At 37.7% G+C, this 13,173-nt stretch overlaps 1 protein-coding gene across 2 annotated transcripts; it reads right to left on the bottom strand.

The window, feature by feature from the left end:
* Positions 1 to 2,610: 2,610 nt before the first annotated feature.
* On the bottom strand, positions 2,611 to 12,245 carry LOC135478126 (uncharacterized). Of its 2 annotated transcripts, XM_064758400.1 has the most exons (5): positions 12,123 to 12,245; positions 11,634 to 11,744; positions 6,137 to 6,256; positions 5,711 to 5,914; positions 2,611 to 4,825 (listed from the first exon to the last, which is right to left on the bottom strand). In XM_064758400.1, the coding sequence occupies exons 1-5, from the start codon at positions 12,135 to 12,137 to the stop codon at positions 4,751 to 4,753; spliced, it is 525 nt and encodes a 174-aa protein (XP_064614470.1). In that variant the 5' UTR covers positions 12,138 to 12,245; the 3' UTR covers positions 2,611 to 4,750. The 2 variants fall into 2 exon arrangements, 1 of the variants encoding a protein (XP_064614470.1); XR_010445260.1 differs by lacking the exons at positions 11,634 to 11,744; positions 12,123 to 12,245 and adding an exon at positions 6,778 to 7,409 and having other exon boundaries at positions 2,612 to 4,825.
* Positions 12,246 to 13,173: the final 928 nt, after the last annotated feature.

The following is a 13,173-nucleotide window of genomic DNA, read 5'->3' on the forward strand; positions in this document are numbered from 1 at the left end:
TTATTCGCGAATTTATAGAATTGTGAAGTATTGGTTTAAATTGCTAGCAACATATAATGGTATATTGGCTAATGTGTACAAAAAATTACATTATTTATCGGTTAATGGGTTTGATAATCTTAATGCGAAATGTTGAACAGGTTGGGTTTTACCCAGATATTTTTGTTCCCGCATTCTGTTTGTGTTAACGCTTTTTCTTCCAAAGCTCAAACAGAAACTGATAGATACATACAATGCCGAATGGCACGTACAAATACAAATACCTCAAAAATGATTTTGTCTTTGAACCTTGTTTGAAGAATATATATCAAACTCTAATCACAAAAAGCGCTAACTAGAATCAGAACTTCATCGTACAAGTTAAAAGTAGAGCCTGGGAGACATGGTAGAAATAGAGTTGAGCGTAAGGTAACAAAATATGAGAAATGCAATTTAAATGACATTGAGGATCAATTTCATTTTATATTAGTATGTCCGATCTACACCGATCTCCGGAGATGTTATATCCCGAAGTATGATCTAAAAGCCTCAAGTGTGTTCAAATGTACTGAATTCCTATCGTGTAGTTCCAAACGGGTTCAAAATAACCTTGCAAAGTATATTTATCTTTCAGTTGCATTAAGGGGCGAGTTGTGTTGAGTGAAAAAATATTTCATGTTCATTTAAGTTGTTATACAACAGTCAATCCTCACTTTTGTGTTTAAATAGTTTGCTGTCATTTCTAATGTATCCTGTTCCGCACTAATATTGCTGAAGATGTTTTGGCGAGAAGGATGTCTGCCTAAGCCTGAATAAAATCTATCTATATAATAAAATGCTTTCTATAATCCGGCTTTGGTTCACTGTGGTGTGCTTCAAGGGTACGTATACAGACCTTGTTACCGAGGAATGTAATCGAAGAGGTAAAATAAATTCTAGACTTATGTTTGACAAGATCTCTCATATTATTGTGAAAATACCTCACACAATATTGGTATTCTAAATAATCGTATCACTACATTGTATAAGTGAAATATTCTTGAGTACGACGTAAAACACCAATCAAATAAATAAATATATCAAAACGCTTAAATCACGCGTCGAAAATTTCGCTGTCTGGCGGTCCTGCCACCATACACTCGAAGTTTTCCATTGTCCTCGTTACACATATCTTCATTATGCATATTTTCGTAAGTCTTCTCTTAGTATGTGTTGCTGTGTATGACGTTCCTGATTACCTGAACGGCGTTATTTCTGAAAACAGTTAAACAGGAAATTAGGTTTACAAAATGTTAGGACAGTATGCCCTGATCCTTTACCCGATTACTTGGCCGCAACTGTAAAGTAAGTAGTCACTTTCGTAAAAAAAATCTTGCAGTCATGCAAGCACCTAAAGTTCTGAAGAACATAACACAACAGTGGGGGAAAAATTTCCAAAAGTATTACTTGTAATAAAGAGAGAATTGCACAACTCACATCTCGCACCGCCATTTAAAATGCTGAATTGTCACCATTAACTGTCATATCGAGTGATAGTGAAGTTTCATGTCTGTATTTCTCTTGGATGATCCTCACTTTTTAAAAAGTATGGTAGATTGTCGCATGTAAGTTACACCCTCCGTCTGTATGAATCTTAACAGAAATAGCAAAGGGATGGACACCTGGAATCACTAATTGTCACGTTGTGTGCCCGGTGATGTGACTAATCAGCCTTCAGTAAGGTTCAGGTTTCGAGGTTACTAGAATGATTGACATGTCTATCGTTTGTTACAAAACATGTACCATCATCAGGTGTGGCACAAGCCAAGGCATCTCTAAACAAACACTCCCATTGAAGAGCCTTTGGAACTGTCAAGTTCGGTTTTCTATGTAACGGGCTTTAAGCCGGTAGTTTGGGTATATATATATATATATATGACGCCAATTCTGCCTTGATCGTTTGTCAGTGTGCTACTGCCACTGAAGTAACATGCCGAAGACACCACATTACACTGACACCAGGCCAACCAGTTCTCTTCCCTTGCTCTAACCTTTCATTGTAGAGCGCCACGCGAGGCAGCAAAAAGTACCATTTTTAAAGTTTTTGGTATGACCGAACCCGATTTGATCCAATGTCTCCCGACTTCGAGGCGGACTGTCTAATAATTAGGCCACCGAAGCGGTATTACTCCAATGTCTCTTGTAACATTTGCAAAGGAGATACGATCACTTCTGGTTTTGATGACGCAAATTTCGGTGCAAAAATTAGTTTCGCGACGTAAGTCTATCGCATATTGCAAATTGCAGGTCATTTCATTGTGTGATCGAATATATAACGGAATGACTCTTGTGAAATAAATGACTGTTGAACTTGTATTAAAGCAATGGACTTTTAGTCTACGAATTTAAGTTAGCATCATTCAAAAATCTGTAAAAAAAAAAAAAAAAACCTAAAGACCAAATCAAGGGCAATAATTTGGTTGAGACACCATCATTTTACCTTTTATAGTTTTCATTCGACAAGGCAAAATGTGGCGTCTTCAAAATGGCGGATATCCGGAAATAGATTGAAAACTATGTATTTTAGAGACAATTACATATAAAAGGCTTTTCTATCTGTAAGTTTCGTCCATCTTTCATTTTCTTTTCACTTCAGGTGAAATTCTGATACTTCCGGTAAAAAATACAAACACATGTGGACGAAATTACATTTTATCCAAAGATCAAATTTGGAGCATTTTAGGATAAAGCTGCGGAAATAATTACAAGTGATGCTGCTGACTGCAAAGACCATGAAAATAACTTCATTACACATGCATCACACCCTATTTTACAACATTGTGATGCCAAGACGATATATACCAAGAGGTGGTGCCAAATACCAACCATACGAAATATTTCCAATGGCCTTTCTCCTAAAAGAAAAAATCGACAAAATTTTGAGGACCATATTTGCAATTAAGTTTTCACTTTCTTTCATCTGGTTTTGACGTCATTTTTGTGTTCTTCTCCTTTGAGGTAACGAGTTTATATTGGTACCAGCGTATTCCAAGTTCACACCAAATGAAGGATTATTTTCTACACGGTAACATGCACTAAGGGAAATAACTTACCAATAAATGGAAATAGCCTACTCCGATATCAAGAAAGTGCACGGATCACGTAAATTTCTAGGGCTCATCGCGTCACAATATAGCTAATTCAGATACAGCTAGGTCAAAGCCACATCATGAGATTGTATATTATTTCATGTGCAAGTTTGTTTTTATAATATCGAGACGTCCCTCTCAATGTCGAAGGTACCGGCACCGTAGCCTGTGAAGACTGGGAATGAAAGGTCAACATGCACTCCATGCAACATAGACAATATTTATATATATTGTAGCATTTATTTTTGCGCATTTGCACATTGTCAGATAGAGAATTAATTTACAAGGCTTTATGATAAAGAGGGAAATAATCATGCCTGTGATGTCAGGTGACTGGCTTACGACCTTTCCAACTGGAACAATTTTAAAGCTATACTCGAGCCAAAGTGCTTAGCTCAGAGAAATACAGCAATCATATATGTGACCTGACCGAGATTCAAGATGTTCACTAATAAAAGACTTATACATATCTCCACAAAATACCTCAGGTGCTTCTCTTCTCTTTAATACTAATAACCTAATGTTACCATCAATTGCAAAAGATTGGGAGGAAAGTCAATCCGCCTTCTCCACGGAAATGACAGTCACTTTCAAGAAAATCAAGAAACTGTACTGCTTGACAGTAATTGGCTTATGGCCTTTGCAAACGGCTTTTAGTTGGGTTATACCTTTCTTCTGTGACCTACATCTCGACCTTGAGATACTAACACATCAACGTGATTTATTTATTTGATGGGTGTGTTACGGCCGAAGTCAAGAATATTTCACCTATATGACGGTGGCAAGCATTATGATGGGTGGAAACCAGGCAGAGACCGCGTGGAGAGGGGGGGGGGGGAGCGCTAAACGAGCGTCCACGTCAGGGTGCTGGCAGACTTTCTGCGCGGTGCCCAGAAGATTTTATCATTTACATCCTACGCAGCCACTTAGACGCCTTGTAAGATAAGCGCCTGTAGCTTGTAATGCCTTAGTTTTTACGTTCCCTCAAATGGCTACAGGGTTGTAGTTCTGAAGTTTAATTCAGAAATGGGAGTGAGAAATCAAGTAATGCGAATATTCTCTGAACACATATGAGCCTGCATCATCACATTGTAGAACATCCCTCATGTGATGTTGTTTGTATCAAAATAAATCAGATGGACATGAGCTTTTTTTAGTAGAACCACTTCCAAGCTATAATTTGGGCCAGATTGAAAAGTCATCTCTACCATGTAGTAAATCTTTTATAAGAGGCATAAAATTCATTAAAAGATGTTGTTGAATATTTCCGTTTCTCACAGTTCTGTGACGCACTATTACCCTTTGTCATGGTAGGAGCAAAACAGGAAATGGAACCTAATAATACCCAGTGAGAAAATATCCCATTGAAATTCCACGCGCTTTTTTTGCTTTTAAAACATATCATCGGAAATTTTTGTATTAGCATCCTTTTGAAAATACTTAAGTCAACAGAGGTCGGAAAAAAATAAATGTAGTCTTGCAGGATTCTATTTAAAATTCAATGCACTCATCAAAATCCTCTGAAGTCTAATTTCAGTTTTTCGCTGTCCTGCCTACTTTACTAATGAACCAAAGTCTACAAAACATCAGGGTGTAGTTGATATGAAGGCCTAAGAAATTTCCAATGTCTAAGACAAGATTATTTATTCTTCCATCCAGTTGTCCAGGTCTCCATGGGAATCATTATACCACTCTTGACTGGATGACTCTCTGTCCTCCTAAACCCCAAAACAGATGAAGCGTTAGAAAAAATATGTTCACAAAGTTTTCACATCAGTATTATTGAGATACATTTCGTGCAAGTCCGAATAAGTCAATCGGGAATATTGTCACCAAAGTATGATACACACAACTGTCAAAAAGTGAGAGGGTACCGTTTCAGTGATTTTGGCCTACAATTTTAGTCCAGCAGTCAGTTCAGAAATTATTAACATACACCCTGCAGTCGTGACGTAGCATGTATGCATGAATTTAGGTATACATGCTTGGGGTTATACACCGTATTTAACAATTTTTCAGTCATATCACGAGTCGTTTGATGAGTGTACAAATACTGTGTCTTCTTGTGGCAGGGTGAGTCCATTCTGCCAAATTCATGCCAAAGGCACCACCCAGTAGCATTACGCTGACACCCGACCAATATAATCATTGAACGCTAGGCGAGGCAGCTTATTCTTAAAGTCTTTGATATGAGCCGACCCGGGGCTTCATCCCAGGTCTCCAGACTAGTGGTCGAAATAACTTTATACCAGTAAGAGTGTGAATGGAGAGCGCTAAGCTTATTTCTGTTGACGTCATTTCGAAAATTCTCGACATATGACCGAAAATGTGTATAAAATATAGGGGTAATTTTGATACATAAATTATACCATAATTATTGAACATTTTTGACGGTACAACTGTCTGAATTCTCCAAGCAACCATAAATTTCGTTATAGAACAAATAAAACACAATTATAAAGGAAGAGGACTATGGGTTATAGAGGACAGAAACAAATCATTACCTTGCCTGTAACCTACAAGAATTACACTCACAAGTCTTTAAAACTGACATCAACAATCAAAACTGTGACGTTAAAGAGAATGCAGTTTAGAACATTTACCTTCGCATTTGTGTCTTTTGTATCCAGGTTATTATGCTGCTCAGTGTACAATAGATAGTCTGTCCACGGTTCAGGTTCCACACTACCTGTGCAGTCAGAATTTCCATAAAATTCAATGTTAGAAGATTCCCAGTTCGTATCGGCCTTTGTCTCGATCCCTTCCTCATGAACGCCAAGATCATCAAAACTGTCTTGATCATGGCTCTGGCGAAACAAAATGTCAGAATAGCCCTTGTAGTTCGTCCTTAAACCCATGTAGGTCTATATTCATGAAATTGTCACATTTAGTAAACATCCAATTGAGTTTGTAGCACATTTGGGAAAAGGAACTGACAGGATTTTTAGATCCTAAAACTGGCAATCAAATACAATAATTTTATAAATCTTTAATACTTTGAACATCTAATGAACTGTATATGTAGTTACCTTTTGTGACGGACTGTCCTGGCAGTGGGGCTCGGAGTCTGCATTACATTGATATTTATCAGTGGCTAACGTAAACAGTTTTTCGGAGAGTAACCTGCGCAAGTCACGGGCATTGTTAACCTGAAAAACAAAACAACAAAGTTTTTACATGTGTTCATACGCAAACACTAAGACGAGGATACGGCTGTCGGTACAGAAATTAGCCCGTGCCTGTAAACGACAATGGCGTTTCCGTACACAGTATGTTGTACTAGCAAGCCATTTGTTTCATTTGTGATAACAATCTAAGAGAGTGGTTGCGATTTACTGATTTATTTGACTGCTGTTTAACGTCATATTTGAAAGGACAAGAAAACTCAGGGATTTAGCCTTGTACTATTAAGTCAAAGACATACTGTTTCCTGTTGATCGACAACAGTGTCTTCAAGGGAGTCACATGTAGACGGCCATATCTCAGTTCGCTTTTTATTTTAGGCCAATCATATTTCTTCAGTGTTCAATCTTCCAACTTATAGCTCGTATGTTTCTTGTTTTTACTACTTGGGCCACAAGTAAATGAATTATAAATTTCTTGGACCTCATCAGTTTTTACCTTCAAAATTAGGTAGATTGCAATTTTCATTTAGAGGACCCTTTTTTACCAGATTTTCAAGACTAGATCGATGTTGTTTTTCTTTTCACAAATTTTTCTCTCGTATTCCTTCACATGATCCTCGGCATGCAGTCTATGTCCTTCGGCGACGTCGAAAGCAGACGATATTCCGCTAGCTGGATGAAAAAAAAAACCCATCATCTTCGTAACAACACGCCATCGCAAGCGTAAATCGTCCTCCTATAGTGTACTGGAACACTCGTAGTTCATGGGTAACCCCCTCGCTCAGCACGGCTATCAAATGCACCTATCAAAACAGACTGATTTTCCTTCCAGGGTGACTGGAATGAAAACTTTTGATAAAGGCGTAGAAAACTTTTTAAAAAAGCTCAGATCAAGAGGAGCGAAAAGTCAATGTTTTCTTCAATCTTACTTTAATTGAAAAAAAAAAGAGACTTGAAAATAATGTTTGTACGGTGGATATTTGGTAATAATTAATACCTCTTGGTACTTGTGATCGTAAAGGTATCACGACAATACTGTCTGCGTGTTCACCCAGTTTTTTTTTGCACTCCGTTGAGTACCAGTATTAATGGTTTGCATCGCTTAGACAGATTGATTGTAACATACAAAGAAATAGTGTTGCATCAGTGACATAGTCATACAGGAAATAATAACACGGATTGAGGTCTGCCAGCAACCTGCGGATGGTCGTGGGTTTCCCCCGGGCTCTGCCCGGTTTCCACCCACCATAATGCTGGCCGCCGTCGTATAAGTGAAATATTCTTGAGTACGGCGTAAAACACCAATCAAAAAAAAAAAAAAAAAAAAAAAAAAAAAAAACACGGATTGATTGATGTACTTTCAGAACATATTCTAGAGCGTTACATGATATTGCTTTACTATTTATATGACTAGAACATCAAATTACCCGTTCTATGTACCGTGAACTGTGAACTTATGAACTGTGGCACATCTCGCTAATATAGATTCACTATCTGTTTACATTACAAAAGGATGCGGGCCACGTGGCTTTGCTTCATGTACCGAAATAACACAAATATCGAAACTAAACGAAGCAATAGAAAACAGATATGCAGATTTCTGCTTACTGTTTATAATGACAATAAACACATTATACAACGTACCGATTGATATTTTTCCCACGATCGCTAACAGAGAGTAGAGGAATGATGAACTCGTTATCGCATGGAGGCCGCCATATTGTGAAAAAGGTAGATAACTGTGCGTTAACACTAGAAGCTCAGAACGGAGTTACCTTTCATTCGAGTGCATAAAGTACATAACACTACTTGCTTACGTTTGGCCGTTACAGTAATAATGTTATAAATGAAGATGCATATGTTTAATGAATATATATGCATTAGAATTTGGTATTTTCAGCTAGTAAATGTGTTCAACCTGGATTTGTATCATATTTATATTTGTAATATGTTCATAAATATTATCATAATTCAGATTAAATTCTTGTTTGGAACAACAAACTTTCATTCAAATAAATTTATTAGATATGCATCACATGCTTATTTAGAGCATTGTTATGCTTAGACCATATATACCAACAGGTGATTCCAAATACCGACCATACAAAATTATTTCCCTTTTTCTCCTGAAAGAAAAAAATCCAAAAAAAAAAAAAAAAATTGCCATTAAATTTTCACACTCTTTCATCTGATTTTGGCATGGTTTTTCATCACCTTTAAACAAACGTTTGACACATATACCAGGTTGCATTGTGAAGAAATTACTGGCACGTATTTTCTGTAGCGACATTTTCTGGCAAGTTATCTTTTAAGTATAAATCTGAGCCTGATTTTTATCCCTGAAGGCTTCCGCAATTAGGAAAATGAAGAGAGCGTCCATTTGGATCAAGCTCAGGTAGCAAGTCTCATAGAGAACGCCAACTCCTCCAGACAATGGCGAGAAACTCAGTCAAGCACAGGCTGAAGAAAAGACGGAATATAAGACAGTTAATAAACACGTTATTTGAGAATGTCAATTTCTCAAAGGGTCGCAATGTATATAGCACTGATTAATAGACCACTAGTTCTGAAGGAACCTGACTAAGGTTATGCTTTTGCGTGTCTATGATGGCCCAGCCCTCTTTCAGTAGTTCAAAAAGTGGCTTCAGAAATATGTATCTCGCGATGTTAAGAAGGATTTGTTCTTTCTGTGCAAATTTGACAATATTCTGAAATCCACCCTCAGCTCGGCTTTGTGCTCTATAGGGACAGATGAATATATTGCATGTCTCACATCATGTGATATTCGACGTCCTTCGAAAATTGAATTTATCAACAGAAATTTGAGAATGAGTGTACCGAGAATGATGAATGGTAACAGATCTGTAGTCACTGCCAAGTTACAAGAATTAGAACGAAAACTCATCTCACTATCACTATCATCCTCACTATCTTGCGTGCAACGACGCCACCACACAAGTGAAAGTTGTCAAAGACTCTCTAAGAAGTACCCACCCAGATGTGAACCAATGTTTTACAATTTTAAACCTACAGTACACGTATATAGACTGATAAACCCGGAGGCTTTTGTCCAAACATGTTGCACTGTGAGAAATCTCTCAAGCATACTCGATAACAATGAGCCTCTGATTAATCTTTGGGAAAAGACACCACGGTGTGTCAAACAACATGTATGAATACATGTTTGGGGATTGACATTGTACTCCGAGAAACTGATGCCAAGCATCCATTACAAGTGTGCACAAATATTCCCCTCTCCCCCAGGGAATATCATTCTCACATCTCGTTCTGAAACATGGCCCTCGGCTTAATCTCAGTAAAACACTCTGTGGTCGAAATTTGCCAGCATCAGAGCAAGAAATCGCCGTTTTAAAAGTTAAAACCCTTCTGAAAATTTCTTCTGACGAAGATTTTCTGTCTGTATTTAGAAAAAACCATGCCACAACACTCGATGCGGATGAAACCGGGCTCCGACACTAAAGAGCGCTCATGAGCTGTTTGTAACTGTTTGTAACAGTAAAGACTAATTCCAACAACTTGAGACCGTCACGTTCTTTATCGATTGGGGGTCGATTCCACAGGGGTGCATTTTTTTACACCACATGTTACATATGTCAACACTCAACAAGTGCTATGTTAAATCAAATATACCAAAATTTTACACTCTGAGGCCATAAACTCGAAATTTTAAGCTTTGACTTCAAAGATACATAAATAGGTACTATAAAACGATGAGTGTGGTTTTAATTAAAGAAATATATGGCCAAAAAATATTCATTTTTGAGGCATACTTTTTTATTTCTTAATAACCTAAAAATCGGTTGGTATAATCGGTCCCTGACAATTATAGACGGCTGAGAATACAGTGAGATACACTTTCTGATAACTTGGCAGAAAGCCCAAACTCGCCTGTCGAGGTATAGTGTCTGATTTCCATCTTTTCCTATATGTCACTGATACTTGAGAATGTTGGTGGGTTTTTTTCTGAGCTCATGCAGATGTACGGTATTCTTGTAATGTAATCCACTTTTCCTACCAGCAAAAGGTCATCATCGGCTATTCCAAGTCTCAAGACATACCTGCGGTCCATCACGACCAGCCAAACTAAATGACCTGATGATATTATATTTCCGCACATATTAAGCTACCAGCTTTGCTATCAAGTTCGGATAGACAATAACTCTTTGACAAAGGACCTGTTATCACAAGGCAGGGAATTGGTCTCGGCGCAAAAAAAACTGTCCACTTTAAGGAACGAAGTTGAGTATGGATGTGAATCACAGCTACTAACATACTCACAAGGCCACTACATTTTTGAGTTCTGTTTTACTCCTCTTTTTCTGTTATATAAAAAGCTCCACAGCTCAAAGCTCCAAACATATACTGAAGGGGTGAAACATTTGTGTCAGCGCTGAATAAATGTAAGTCATAAATCGAAAATGGGAAGCCTTTTCCAAAACAATATATATTTTCCAAATATATCTTTGTCTGTGTGGGGTGAAAAAATCTCTGTACCACAAACTTCTTGCGCACGGCGTTTTACAACAATCAAGTAAACAAATAAATAAGAAACATAACTTTCCGCCTATATATTTCCACTACGTATCAGCAGTTAGTGATAAACGATTGCGCGTACTCTCGAACTCATTCGCGCCTAATTTGCCGCGTGTTACATATTAGCATACCTTTAAAATTATCGATTCTAATTCATATGGGGGCCTCTGTGGTTAGCGTGCCAGCACGGAGCAATGACCCAGTGGCCTCTCACAAACGCGGGCGTTGTGAGACTTCCTCTCTGGTCGTACGTAGGAAGGTCTAACAGCAACATTCAGATGGTCGCGGGATTCCCGGGGTTCTGCCGGTTTTCCTCCCACCATCATGCTGGGAAATATTTTCGTGGGTGGCGTAAAATACCAATCAAATCAATAAATAGAACTAATTCATAGTAACAATTATTTAATACAATTAGGCTTATATCTTTACTCATACAAAAGTATGTTTCAATGATGCAAAAGCAGAGCCACCAAGATTTGAAATCTTTCTCAAAGTGCTACTTGTTTTGCACGGTGACTCACTGAATACTATCAAGGGAGTCTTCCCAACTCAAAATAGTTAAAAAATACTTACCTAAAACTTGCCAGAATATGAGAAATCTGTTCACCTTATAATGTTTATGTTTTGCATCGTTCAGTGAAATACTCGTTTCAGCCGAAAAATATCTTTTTAGATCAAGAGTGCATTTTTGGTGGGTTATTACCAAGCAACTATCTCTTCTATGATCACGAGCCATGGGCGCTTCCTTTTATACTTCTGAAATTTACAGAATTGTGCTGTGATTTGTTAAATTTGCACTTTCTTTAATATCTTGCGTAACACAAGACATCTCTGAGTGGCATTTTACCTGCAAAGAAGCAAAACAAGCTTGCCTGAAGTTCTCGTCAGTGCTGGATGTGACAATGGAGAGGATGGAGTCTGTGGTGACTGGAACAGCCTGAGACAAGGTCCGCTCAAACTAAAAATGTGTAGAAAACACGATTTACTGGACAGATTGATTCTCTATTTTAACCACATATCATTCTCATAACCGGTATAAGATTAAACTGAATATCACGGCATTTGCGTAATAATAAAAGTATATGCGAGTGGGTGCTTTCGTTGACTGCGTCCTTTAATTGTTAGATTAAATTCATAGATTAACAAGAAAGAATGTCCTCTTCACAGTTAAGTCGACCATTATACATAAGGTTTAGTTCAAGAGATATAGTATTGGCAGTCCTAAACTATCAATACAGTTCAACTAGCCCAGCATAGAAGACCAGCCCCACGTAACTGTACGTATTATTTACCCACAGAAACTGATCCTTGGGTATTTAGTTTTGCTTACAGGTATCTTGTTTCTGACCATGAACTGTGGACACCAAATGGATTTCACAGCAGAGTCAATTGCCAGCTGAAGCTCATCCTTCCAGAATCTGAACAAGTCAAACAACAAGGCTCTGTGCCCGTTCAGTAAATCTACAAGAGAGTATCATACTAGACACCAAAGATAGCCAAAAAACAGTAACAGATGGTATGTTAATCTGCCCGAATACATTTATCTGTTCCAGTTTTCCAATATTGCATCCTTCCAACCACATCCGGATGCTAGTGTGTTACGAAGTGGAAAATACAAAAAGACAGCAATGCCATAAAGAATTTAACAAATTAAGATCCTTCAATCCAGTGGTAATGAGAACAAATTGTGATACACCAACTTGGTGGTAAGTTTACCCTATCTACACTATCTTTTCTAAGGATTGGTGTCATGATTTATTATTTATTCATAATTAGATACCCTAGTATATATTGTCAATTTGAGGTACGAAGACAAGGTGTATTAACTTGAACAAAATGATATTTAAAATCACTTGATAATTTTATAGTTACATACATGTATATTATACCAATCCGTATTGCCCCTTCAGCTGGAAATGCCTAAACAAAGGTCAAATTCATCGTCCTAACCCAGAACTTGAAATCTGGCCAGGGATGTCATGCGATATCATAAATCGAAACTGCATAGTCGTCCACTAATGGCTCATTTGATACATGTAGATTTCTATCTGCATAGCTAGAATCCATCTCGAAAATGACCGTTTTCATGCAAATATGATGCTCTATAGCCCGGCCAGCCTTGGCTTGGTCAGCTGTGACGTCACCTCTGAGCCCTACTAGGCGGCGGGCTGAAGATCGGCTATGGCAGTAAATATATTTTGAGTGGATTTAAAATCAATTTTTGGTTTTCTCAGATGCCCTATCAGACATATACTGTTTAAACTGGTTACAATCTTTGTAATTACGACAAATACTTAAATATAGACACTAAATTAATCCTTAATGGTAAAAAAACATAAACATCCCAAACTCCACGACTTGCCAAGATCATTTCATAATAACTGAAG

This window comes from Liolophura sinensis, chromosome 1 (assembly GCF_032854445.1).
Source record: "Liolophura sinensis isolate JHLJ2023 chromosome 1, CUHK_Ljap_v2, whole genome shotgun sequence".
Classification (NCBI taxonomy): domain Eukaryota; kingdom Metazoa; phylum Mollusca; class Polyplacophora; order Chitonida; family Chitonidae; genus Liolophura; species Liolophura sinensis.